The sequence below is a fragment of the Marmota monax genome, unplaced genomic scaffold (genome assembly GCF_021218885.2).
Source record: "Marmota monax isolate L192 unplaced genomic scaffold, Marmota_monax_Labrador192_F-V1.1 WCK01_AAM20220418_F8-fsc01442, whole genome shotgun sequence".
In the NCBI taxonomy this organism is placed as follows: Eukaryota; Metazoa; Chordata; class Mammalia; order Rodentia; family Sciuridae; genus Marmota; species Marmota monax.
In genome coordinates this window covers 31,117-43,511 of record NW_026694597.1, presented here as the reverse complement: position 1 = coordinate 43,511, position 12,395 = coordinate 31,117, and the positions used below count along the sequence as shown (strand labels likewise).

The 12,395-nt window shown below is 56.9% G+C and overlaps 1 protein-coding gene and 1 non-coding gene across 3 annotated transcripts; both read left to right on the top strand.

Annotated features, from left to right (window-relative positions):
* Positions 1-315: 315 nt before the first annotated feature.
* LOC124077592 (melanoma-associated antigen D4) lies at positions 316-7,593 on the top strand. 2 transcript variants are annotated; one of them, XM_046422040.2, is made up of 13 exons: positions 316-452; positions 1,430-1,670; positions 1,914-2,741; positions 3,120-3,323; positions 3,431-3,494; positions 3,610-3,689; positions 4,046-4,137; positions 4,746-4,825; positions 4,909-4,951; positions 5,301-5,363; positions 6,346-6,460; positions 6,738-7,168; positions 7,387-7,593. In XM_046422040.2, the coding sequence occupies exons 2-13, from the start codon at positions 1,461-1,463 to the stop codon at positions 7,394-7,396; spliced, it is 2,220 nt and encodes a 739-aa protein (XP_046277996.1). In that variant the 5' UTR covers positions 316-452; positions 1,430-1,460; the 3' UTR covers positions 7,397-7,593. The 2 variants fall into 2 exon arrangements, with proteins under 2 accessions (XP_046277996.1, XP_046277997.1); XM_046422041.2 differs by lacking the exon at positions 7,387-7,593 and having other exon boundaries at positions 6,738-7,172.
* On the top strand, positions 5,986-6,115 carry LOC124077593 (small nucleolar RNA SNORA11). The gene has a single exon (XR_006846673.1). It is a non-coding gene; the product is annotated as a small nucleolar RNA SNORA11 (small nucleolar RNA).
* Positions 7,594-12,395: the final 4,802 nt, after the last annotated feature.

Below are 12,395 nucleotides of genomic sequence, written 5' to 3'. Positions count from 1 at the left end.
GGGAAATGGGGCATAAAGTATCCAGGACCAGGCTGGAGGAGCTTGGGTGAAAGGGCAGCAGCTAGAAGCATTGTGCAACAGTGAGGGGTGTGGGTTGAGAATAGAAACTTGGGTGCGTGGAGCTGTACTGCGGGGTACGAGTGAGCTCGCCTGCGGTGGGAGGAGGAGGGGTGAAGGGGCATCTGGCGGGAAGAAGACCCCCACCCCGCCGCCCCCCTGCCCACCCACCCACCCGCGGAATCGCATGCGCACTGGGGACCTGGAGGAAAGGGCTTTTGTTGGGAAAGCGGGAGGGCTGGAGGGGTCCGCGCATGCGCAGGCTCCCCAGCCGCCGGGGGTGCGCGGAGAAAAGGGGCGGGGTGGTCCGAGCTGCTGTGCTGGCAGCAGTAGGCGAGGGCGCGGCTGCGGGGTTCCTGGTGCTGAGGACCGACGCCATTGGAGCCCCAGGGAAGGTAAGGATCCAGCCCCAGACAGGACCTGGCGAGGGCGAGTGCAACCCGACACGCTGCGCCCTGCCCCCGCCCTCCGGATCTGAACAAAGCCGGAGCGCTCGGAACCGGAACCCCATTAGACCCGAGGTGGAGATAGGAGCACCCCCGCTATGACCATCACGCCCGCGCGCCCAGACCCCAGCCTACCGGCCCCAGAGCCCATGCTCCCCACCCGTGGGGCAGACCCGTGTGCTCAGAGCTGAGCTTCCTTAGGTCCGAGGCCCCACCCCCACCCCAGGCTCCTAGATGACTCCGGAGGAGCTGACCGCTTGCCCCCTTCCCGGAGACCCGGCCCTTGGACCTGAGCTCACCAGGGCTCCAGTTGGAACCTCGCCTCGGTCCAAGGCCCTCATCCTATGCACCATCCACCCCTAGCCATCCTTTCCGAGCCCAGCCTAGACCGGAATCAGCTGAATCCCCCCTCCACCCCCGCCCTGGCGGGGACCTGGCCCCAAGGTCCCCGGGATTCGGTTTCCCAGAGCTTGGGGCTGTCGCTGTTGTCTGAGCCCTGGTGTCGGCTCCCCCTTGGTCGTGGTCCCCAGCTGTGGCCCTCAAGCCCAAGCCCTTTGTTTCTCCCTCTCTCAACGCATCCCCTTCGGGACTCTTGGGACCTGAGCTCTCAGGTGCACCCCCAGTTCAAACGCTGTAACGTAGCCTCAGGGATGGGGAGCCTGCCGGTGGTCAACAGCCCTTTGGGGACGGGGACGGGGCCTCCTCTATCCCTCTGGTGGGGCTCTGCCCCTGACCGCGGCTACCCCGTCAGACCCCCCCACCCCACCCCCTCGCTGCTGCCACCGCCGCCGCTGCGCCACCACCACCTCCTTGTGCTGCCTTGTACTGCTTAGTAACCTGATGATTGCGGCCCCTCAGCTCGCGAGAGATCCCGCCTCACTGAATCCCGCACCCTCCCCCTGAAGCTGCCTCACCCTCCCTCTCAGGCTGAGCTGTCTTCTCCTTGGGACCCGCGGCATGGCTGAGAGAAGCCACAGCGGGCAGTCGGAAAACTCCAACTCTGGAGACATGGATGAGGGGAGCCAGCGAGCCAGGGAGGAAGAGATGGTTGGAGGCAACGACTATGAAGAATTTGGTGCTTTCGGTGGCTATGGCACCCTCACCAGCCTTGACATCCATCTCCTGAGAGCCTTTGGGAGCTTGGGTTCAGGCTTTCGCTTCTTAGCGGTGAGGCCCCTTCTTGAGCACCTGCTTGCCCTGAGCCTTGACCCCTGTGCAGCGGGGTGGGTGAAGGAAGGGGGAGGGCCGAGTGGGCAAGGCATGGCCAGCTTTCCCGAACCTTCCCTGTCTTGCTGAGGGGTGGCCAGGGCCAGCTGGTGGGAGGAGGCTGGGCCTCCTGGGAAGCACCATGGCAGTGTGTCGACTTGTGTATGCCCTCCCCTCTCGTGCCCCGCTCCTCTGGCCTTGCAGAATGAGCCCTGGGAACTGGAAAACCCTGTGCTGGCCCAGACCCTGGTGGAGGCACTGCAGCTGGATCCGGACACCCTTGCCAATGAGACGGAGGCCCGCGCTGCCAACGTAGCCCGCTCTGCCGCCTCCAACCGGGCCGCTCGGGCTGCTGCCTCTGCTGCCCGCAGGTCCTTCAACCAGGCGATCTCTAACCAGATGAGGGCCGCACAGCAGGCCCTAGTAGAGGACGCCCAGCCAATGACATATGCCGAGGCTCAGGGGGCCACCCCTGAGACCAGCCGTGCCTCTCAGCAGACCTCCCAGACGCTAGTCGCCAGTGAGGGGGCTGCCCCTGGGGCTCCAGCAACCTCCACACAGCCCCAGACAGCCTTCCTGGCGCAGGAAGCTGCTGCAGAGGGCCCTAGCACCGCCTGTGCTTTCACTCAGGCTCCAAGTGCCAGCGAGAGGGATGCCACCCAGCCCCAGACAGCCTTCCTGGGCCAGAACGATGTCTTTGATTTCACTCAGCCGGCAGGTGTCAGTGGCATGGCCTTCCCTCGTCCCAAGAGACCTGCCCCAGCCCAAGAGGCCCCCACAGAGGGTCCCAGTGCTGCCTCTTGTGTGCCCCAGGCAGCACCTGCCAGGGAGGGGTCAGCCACCCGGCCCAAGACCACCAAGTCTGGGAAGGCGCTGGCCAAGACTCGGTGGGTGGAGCCTCAGAACGTGGCGGCAGCAGCCGCGGCCAAGGCCAAGGCGGCCACAAGCATCCCTGAGCAGGAGGGGGCAGCTGCCACTGCCCAGCACAGTGCTGAGCCCTGGACCAGAATGGGAGGCAAGAGGACAAAGAAGGTATGGACTCCTGTGCCATCGGCACAGCCCCTGGCTCCCCTGCCTTGCCCCTTCTCTCCCCCTTCTCCTCTCCCCACCTCACCTCTCCTCTCCTCTCCTCCCCTCCCCACCCTCCCCCTACTCTCATCCCAGCTTAGTCCATGCTTCCGCAGCACAAGGCTGCTGAGTGTGTTTTGACTCCACGTAGTTCCAGCCCTCGGGGCTGGTGGGAAAAGAGGCTGGCTCAGAGCCTGGCACTTAGCAAGCTCTCAGCACGTGCCAGCCACTGCTCATACTACTCTCGCCTCCAAGCGCCTGTTGTGGGGAAGGTGTGTGGCGGGTGCATTGGCACGGGAAGTCTGCTAGTCCCGCTTGTCTCCTCTCTCTCTCATGATACAGTCCAAGCACCTTGTCGAGGATTATGAGAGCAGCGAGGAGGAGAGAGAGCCCCCCGCCGTGCCACCAACCTGGAGAGCATCGCAGCCCCCCTCTTTGGCACAGGCTCAGCCGGCCCCTCGGCCCCCGGTGGCCCCAAGGTCCCAGATACCTTCGAGGCATGTCCTGTGCTTGCCCCCTCGCAACGTGACCCTTCTGCAAGAGAGGGTAAGATAAGAAGTCCACACTCTGCGTCACCATCCCCTCCTACCCCACGGGCCAGCACTGTTTGGCCACCCATGCCTCGATGTACCCCCGCGTTCCTCCTCCTCCAGGCAAATAAGCTGGTGAAATACCTAATGATTAAAGACTACAAGAAGATCCCCATCAAGCGCTCAGGTAGGCAGCAGAGCGGGGCCCCGACCCGCTGCCTTCAGCATGACTGGCTGAGGGAGCTCAGCTATGAGGACCCTGCTCAGCCCGGGTGCCTCCCCTAACTGCCCCCCTCCCACAGACATGATGAAGGACGTCATTCGGGAATATGACGAACATTTCCCTGAGATCATTGAACGAGCCACCTACACTCTGGAAAAGGTGGGTGCGGGGACAGAAGCTGCTCCACGCCACTGGAGATTAGAGCTGTGGAGCAGTGGGATGGCCTGTGGCCCCTGGAGGCCCAGTTCCCACCCTGCCTGCTCTGGGGACCTCCGCTAGCCCTCCACCTGTGAGTTTCCACTGCCCCCGCAGGGCGACACCTGCCCCTTCCCAGGCCCTGCTCTGAGAGTCTGTCTCCTGTGGTGGGTCTCCTGTCCTCCCCCCCCCCCCGCCCCCCGCCACCCTCACACACAGGTTTGGAGTAGGGTAGGAGGACACTTCCCATGGGGCTTGACTGGCTGGCTGCACGATGCCCAGCGTAGGGGTAGATCTCACTCTGTTTTCTCACCATGTAGAAGTTTGGGATCCACCTGAAGGAAATCGACAAGGAGGAGCACCTGTACATTCTCATCTGCACCCGGGATTCTTCAGCTCGTCTTCTCGGGAAGTAAGGAGGGGAAAGAATGTCGTGACCTCCTTGGGGATGCCTTGTCCCTGTCTGCATCCTCTGAGGGTCCAGGAACCCAGGGCTGGAGGGCCCCCCCGGCAGGGCCCACCCTGGGAGGTTGCAGTGCCCAGGGACCACTGTATAAAATGAGTAGCATCCTGGGGGGGGCGAGACCTTGTTGCTGTTGGGATTTTTGCCCTTGGGTGGGAGGAAGGTGGTTCACTGCATCCCTGCTGGCATGGGCGCAGCAGGGTGGTCCTCCAGGGAGAGCTTCCTGTAGAGTGCAGATCCTGAGGTGGGCATGGCCCACCTGAAGGCGCCTCTGGACACCCCATGGCCACTTGCCCAGCCCGTGCTCCCTGACTCACCCCATGCTCTGCAGAACCCTGGGGGGGAGGGGTATCAGATGCCCCGGTTATGGGCGAGGCAGTTAAGTCTCTTTCCACCAGGTGGAATTGTCTGTGATCCATGGGGCATCAGGCTACGTATCCCTGCCAAGAATTTCCCCTCCCCATGGGCAACCTGGGAGAGGGTGGATGGTGAGCCGGCTGCATCGTTGAGGGCAGTGGCCTCTGCACAGCATCCCTTCCCTCTCTCTCCACCTGTAGGACCAAGGACACTCCTCGGCTGAGTCTCCTCTTGGTGATTCTGGGCGTCATCTTCATGAATGGCAACCGTGCCAGCGAGGGTGAGTGCTGGCTCTGCACCTGGGGATTTGGCCACGGTCTCATCTTTGGGTGCCAATCTCTCGTCCCCCGTCTCCCCTCGCAGCTATCCTCTGGGAGGCACTCCGCAAGATGGGACTGCGCCCTGGGTATGACTGGCTCCTCGGCCCCTGCCCTTGGGTGCTCTTCTATGGCAGAGGAGGTCCCGGGATTAGAAAGGAGTGGGGCGCCCGGGCTAGCTAGAGAACAGAGGGTCTCCCTAGGGATGGATGCAGTAATGATGCCAATCTCTCAGCCCCCTCAGAGCTCTGTCCACAGAGGACACCTCAGAGAGACAGAGTCAGGGGATCCACCGGGTCACCTGGCCTCTGCTTTGTGCCGTGTCCTGGGAAGGCAGTCCCCACGGGCTGGGAAGCCAGTGAAGGTGCCCGGAAATGCTGCCGCCCATGTCCGCCACTGCAACCCTCACTGGTCATGGATGTCTTTGCTTGCACTCAGGGTGAGGCACCCTTTCCTTGGTGATCTGAGGAAGCTGATCACAGATGACTTCGTGAAGCAGAAGTAAGTATTGCTGAGCTGACCTCACATCACTCTGGGGTACTCCACAGTGCCAGTTGGGTGGAGAAGACATGCCCATCCCATTTTGTAACCCAGCACGAGCAGGGCCCAGCCCGGGTGAGGTCAGGGGGCAGAATTCTGGGGCTGTCTCTGGAACTGGGAGCCTGTGTTGACTGGGAGTGTGCTGAGGGCATGTGTGTGTTAGGGCCACCATGTCACTGAACACCTGCCCTATGGACCGCCACAGGAATTTCCCCTGCTCTTTGTACACCTGAGGAGCCAGGGGCTTGGAGAAGGGAGGTCTCCAAGTATGGCCCACAGCTGGAAAGGCTGGGCGCCCGGCTCTCCAGGGTTCCAGGCCTAGACCCAACCTGCCCTTGGTTCTTGGAGGACACGCAAGCAGGGACACAGGCAGGCAGACGGGCAGGCATGTGCACAGGCAGATGGGCAGGTGTGTGGACAGGCACACACACACACACACACACACAAAAGGGTCAGGAATTTAGACTAACCCATGGAGATCTTCTTGGCTGACTCTTTTTTTGTTTCCTTTATTCCCTGCCATTGTCAATGGTACATCTTTCAGGGGCTCGGCAGTCTTTCTTTGTTTTGGGCCACTAGTGACGGGGTGTGCTCAGAGCAGGGGGCCCGAAGAATGGCTCCTCTGTTTACAACACACCCAACAGGAATTCTGGGGCTATGATGATGAGAGGCACAACACTTGTGGCCTCCCCGTGAGCATATGCCCTACACATGTCCACTCTTGACCTGCACGTGGCTTCCGGGTGGGCCCACTGCTGTGAAGCTGTGAGGGCCACGCTGTTGGGGGTGGAATTCCTGGGGGTGAGACTGGGTGCAGGCGGGGCAGCCCTTCTCTGCCAGCCGAACTGCAGCTCTGGGGTAGAGGAGGGGCCCGATGGAACCCATGGGTTCCACAACGGGTCTGCTGGGAAAGAAGCCAAGGACATTTTCCTCTCTGGCTCAGGTACCTGGAGTACAAGAAGATCCCCAACAGCAGCCCGCCTGAGTATGAGTTTCTGTGGGGCCTGCGAGCCCGCCATGAGACCAGCAAGATGAGGGTCCTGAGATTCATTGCCCAGGTACCTGGGAACCTGTGTGGGGTGCCAGGCCTCGGGGGGTGGCACTTTGCATGCCTTGTTCGTTTCTTGGTCACGGCCTCCTCGCGTGGACGCTGAGCGGTTCCTAAGCGAAGAAGACAAGTTCACAGGGGTCGTGATTGTGCCGGATGTGTCCCGATTCCAGGGGTCTTTCTTTTTGTGGTCATTTCCTGAAGCGCCTAGGAGGGTGTGGCCGGCAGCAGGTGCTGCCCGAATTGTGGGGTAGCCCTGGCACTGAGGCTGCTGTTTCCCACCTCAGAACCAGAACCGGGACCCCCGGGAATGGAAGGCTCACTTCTTGGAGGCTGTGGATGATGCTTTCAAGACGATGGATGTGGAGATGGCCGAGGAACATGCCAGGGCCCAGATGAGGGCGCAGATGAATATCGGGGACGAAGCTCTGATTGGGCGGTGGAGCTGGGACGACATACAGTCTGAGCTGCTGACCTGGGATGAGGACGGGGATTTCGGCGACGCCTGGGCCAGGATCCCCTTTGCGTTCTGGGCCAGGTACCATCAGTACATTCTGAATAGCAACCGTGCCAACAGGAGAGCCACATGGAGAGCTGGTGTCAGCAGCGGCACCAACGGCGGGGCCAGCACCAGCATCCTTGATGGCCCCAGCACCAGCTCCACCATCCGGACCAGAAATGCCGCCCGAGTTGGCGCCAGCTTCTTCTCCTGGATCCAGTAAGATTTTCCCAGGGCCGTGAGACCTGCAGGAGGGCTGTGGGGGAGGCCGGGGGAGGCCCCAGGAGGGCTAGGGGGAGGGCTAGGGGCAGGGCTAGGGGCAGGGCGGTGGTGAGCCTGTGGAAACATGGAATGATACCCGTTGCCCTTTGTATTACCCCTGGCTGGTTGCTGTGGGCCTCCATCCATCCGTTTCTGTATTATTCCTCGTGTTACAGACAGCGTTGAGGACGTGCCGTGATGTTCCTCATCCAGCCAGACTGCCTCTGCAGAGTCCCTCTTAAGCAGCACTCCAGGCGCTTCTCCCTGTGGGTCGGAGGGGCCGTGCAACGCGAAGCTCCCCTTGCTGCTCCTGCTTTCGTTGTGTGCTTTTTCTTGTGTGTTCATGTTTTGGTATCAGTGTTACATTAAAGTTGCAAAATGAATTGGGTAGTCTCTTGCTTGACCTGTGCATGTGTGGCTATGATTGGCCTTTGGCTGGTCTGGTAAGGAGGTCGCTTCTTCTGATTGTCCTGGATCTGTGGCCCTCGCCTCTGAAGATGAACCTCACGGGTACAGTTACAGGTGGAATGCAGGGAGGTGTGGCAGTTCCAGGTGAGAGGGGGGACAGTGAGTTGGAGGAGGCCCCAGTTTAAGCGCTTTTGTGATGCCCCATGAAGGCAGCTCAAGTAGCAGCAGCTAGTAGGCAAGAGGCGGCAGGAGAATGGAAGGCCTGGAGGTCAGTGCCACCGTACCACAGAATGATTGTGCCCATGGGCAACCACAGGGTTCACTCACCCGAGTCCCCACTTTTATGGAGACCTGGTCCCTTAACCCTTCGCACAACATGAGGCAATTCAGGACCCTCACCCCGGGAAGGAGTCTTAAGCCCAGTGAGGAGGGCCCCGGGTTGATGGCCTCAGCCCTGCAGTGGGTGAGAGTGAAAATTGCTGACCAATGAGGACAAACAGAAAAGCTTAATCAGCCCATGGCCAGCGAGGGGTGGGGGCTTCACTGCCCCTCTCATCCTGAAGCAGGCCAGTCCGTTTCCAGCAAGATGCGGAGGGAAGAGACAGGCTGGTTCCCTGGGAGGAGCTCCATCCCTGGCAGAAATGGTGCCCTGGGCTTCCTGGGGTTCCCCAGTAATGGCCATCGCCAGGTAGAACACAGCCCAGAGGACTAGGAGGCACGCAGTGGTGCCAGTGTCCCTGCTGCAGCCTTGCCTCTTTTGTCCCAGTGAGTTCCCAGAGCCTGACCCAGATCTAGACCCAGGCTGCCCACATTATTTTGAGGCTCAGTGGAAAAGGAAGACCAAGGTTGATTTCCTTGAAAGTGATTAAGAATTTCAAGAGAGTGATAGCAGAACGTGATTCCACATTGGAGCTCTTCTGAGGTTGGGTGGGGCTGCATAGGTCACATATCCAGGACTTGGCCCTGTTTTCCACACAGGTATCGGGTGCATGTACCATTTGGGGGCCTGTGGTGTGATTTCTTCTGTTTGAAGTAAGGGCCCACTCTGGGCCTCAGCGACTGACCTTCTGTGATTCTGACCTTCACCGAGCCTCAATGATTAATTTGAACATTCACGCATGCGCCACACACACACAAACACACAGAGTAATGGAGTGTTCTTCGCTTTCTCTGTGTGGGTCCATGGTTGGGATGGAGGGAGGGATAAGAGGTGTGTGGGATTGTAGGTTCCGGGTGTGATGAGTGGTACCCAATGTGACCAGAACCGTCCAGGCCACTTCCCACATGCTCTAGACAATACGCCTTTTCCAAGATCGGGGGGGGGGGGGCAATTTCCATAAGCCACAGGTGTGATTTGAGCACCATAGTGCAGAGGGTACTTGACATGGCAGCTCCCTGGGAGAGGAGTGAGGAGCCTTCAGGGACGTGGTGGTTGGCCTGCCTCCACCTCCCCGCCTTCCAGCCTTGCGGGGTGCTCCCCCTTCTGCCTCCCTTTCCCCGAATGGGCCACACCAGGGTCCAAGGCTCCACACTCTCTGTGGTGCTGTGCTAAGAGCAAGGGAGGAAGGGAGAGTGGGAGTAGACAGATTGTCTAGAAGCAGAGCGGAAGATGGCCTCAGAAATGGCTGACCGAGTGTGGGTCCCACTGGAGGGTTGGCTGGGCCCATGTGGAGACCACGCCTCCACACTCTCTGTGTCAAGAGAAGACCAAGTCAGACCTCCCTCCATCCCCAGCCTGTGACCTTCCACGGGACCCTCACCACAGAGGCTGACGTTTTCTCTTGGCAAAGTGTTTTCAGAGACCCTCTGATGTGGCAGGTCTGTGGCTGTGGTACACAAGGCACCTGAACCTACCTACAGCCTTCTCCACATCTGAGGACTTTGGAGTCCTTCTGCACTTGTTCACACACTAGTATTGCTCTGCTGGTTTCCAGTTATCCATGGTTATGTGGAATTCTGCTCTGAATGTTCACCTAGGATCTCATTTGGGAGCCCATGTTTCCATCCATCAGGCAGCCCCGAAAGGAGGGGCTTATTAGGCCCAGCAAAAGGGTGAGAAATGTGAGGAGCCAGGTGCATCAGAGTAACAGCGTCATGCCGCCAGTGACCTACTCAACCCAGCCATGCCTCGCTTGCCTACATGTAGCACCCAGTAGTCCATTCAAATTATTAATCCATCAAGTGGATTAATCCACTGAAGAGGCTACAGCTTTCATCATCCATTCTTTTCACTTTCAAACACTGCCTCATTGCCTAGCACATGAGCACTCTGGGGACATTTTGAGGGTGCTGGAGACTCAACCTAGGGATTCTATGTACCCAAACTTTTTGTAATTGTTTATGTTGAGGCAGGATCTTTCTGTATTACTGAGGGTCTCGCCACTTTGTTCAGGCTGGCCTCAAAGTTGCAATCCTCCTGTCTCAGCCTCCTGAGTCCTTGGGAGTACAGGCCTGTGCCACTGGTTCCCGATTTTGAACGGGAGCCATTTTAAAATGCAATCCATAACAAGTCACCAGCTCTGCTCTTTGCAGTCCATTGCTCCTGACACTAAGGGGCTCGTACGTCCCTGGGCAACACGTCCCCCTGTGCTGCACTGTCTCATCACACCCAGCCTCCGACTCATCCAGCCACACACACCCAATCCCACTGCACCCTCACTGATGCTCTGGGCAGCTGTCCACCCTCACTGTCCACATGAGAAAAGTAGAGCCATAGAAGGGAGGTGACTTGCCTGAGTGCTCAGACCCAGCTCAGACACTGCCTCAGTGACTGTCTTTGGTCCAGTCTCTTCTCCTGGCCCTTTCCATATCCTTTCCCACGTACGTGTGTGTGTGTGTGCCAAGTCACCTTTATTCGAATGCTTTGCCCTTGACTATTGGGTTTTCTCCTTCATCAATGGTTGACAAGGGCCTTATATATGCTGCATTCTTTGTCCTTGACTGGTGTCCCTTTCACAGACATTTTCTCACAGTCTACAGCTTGCCTTTCCATTCTGCTAAGGGCAAAGGGCACAGTTGCTGAGTTTGGTGAAATCTAGGTAACCTCTCTTGTGTGTGTGGCCTCTATGACTTTCTGTGCGTTGGAAGTGAGTCTTTTGCCCACACCACGTGCGCCAAGACCTAATCCTACATTCCTTCCAGACGTTTTTGATTTTAACTTCTTTGTTTACATTGAGAGTCTCAACAAATTTAATGAGTCTGAAACCATGCGAGGTCTCATTTCTGACCTCCGTGGAAAGAAACCAGAAACCCATTCCAGAAGGGTAATTGGAAAATTAACAAAATTGTGGAAATTGAACAGGACCCTGTCAAATCACCCCCGGGTCAAGGAAGAAACCACAAGGGAACTTAGAAAATATCTCCAGACAGATGAAAGCAAAAGCCCAACAGACCACACTTTACGAGGTACAAGGAATGCGGCACTAAGGGGGCAGCTGAGAGCAGTAAATGCTTACGTTTGCAAAGAAAAATGATCTCGGCTCAACAAGCTCATTTTATGTGTCAAGAACTACATAAGGATGAAAACCTTAAACCCGAGATGGCCCAGGGAAGAAAGGAGTGAAGATTCGAGCAGGAAGAAATGAAGTCGAGAACAGAAAAACAGTAGCAGAAATCAGTGAAATAAAGAGCTGCTATTTGGAACAAAAACCAACAACACAATGGGCCGACTCTTCAGTAGATTAACTAGGAAAAAAATAAACAAGACTCAATTAACTAAATTCAGAATGAGAATCACGGAGGTACAACGGACGCTGCCCAAATAAAAGAGATGACAAGACACTCCTACCATCAAATTACACCCAAGAACTCGGATGACAGGGAGGGAATGGAGAAAATGAATTCTGAGAAACATACAACCTACCAAGAGTGATTCGTGAAGAAAAGAGAAATCAGAAGGGACCTAACCCACTGAGGAGAACAAATCCTAATCACAAAGCAACCTATGGAGAAAAACCCGAGACCAGATGGCTCCCCCTGAAGAATTCGACAAAACATGTAACAAATTGGCAATTATGAATGCCGGTCTCTTCCAATAATAGAGAAGGCGGGAATGCTTGAGATTCATTTCAAGGGGCCAGCATCACCCTGATACCCAGCCAGACAAAGAGACCACAAGGGAAGAAAACAAGAAGCAAATACCCTGCAAGAACATTGATACAAAAATATGAAACAAAAACTAGCAGCACATTTAGAGCCCACAAACAAGTGGGATTTCCTTGGGAAGCACAATGAAGATTGAACCAGTGAAAACCAATGTCATACACAGAATCAACAAAATGTAGGATGACAACCTGCTAATCATCTCAACGTAGGCAGTAAGAGGATCTAACAAAATCAGCACCCATCACGATGAAAAGACTCAACGTAAGGGAACATAAAGGAGGGTCCCTCCAAACAGCAGAAATCCATTGATAAAATCCCCACTGTGTGCATCAGACCCAAGAGTGAAAGAGGAAAAGATTTTCCGTTTAGGCCAGGGACATGGCACGAGTGCCTGCTTTTGCCACTTCTTCACACGGTGTTTATTAGACCATCCAGCAAGAGCAATCCCCAAAATAAAAGATAGAAATGTTACCCTCAACATGTTCAGGAGTAAGGAAATACCCTTCAACCTGGTCCATAGGTCTCAGAAGGTTCATGGGTTAACTGACAAAATATTTCAAACTGAATATGAATAAGAAGGATACTGAATAAATGTCTGTATTGCATGAAAAAAGAAAGCAGAGCATGAACGAGTCAGACATCCTTGTCATAACTGAGTATAAGAACAGATATC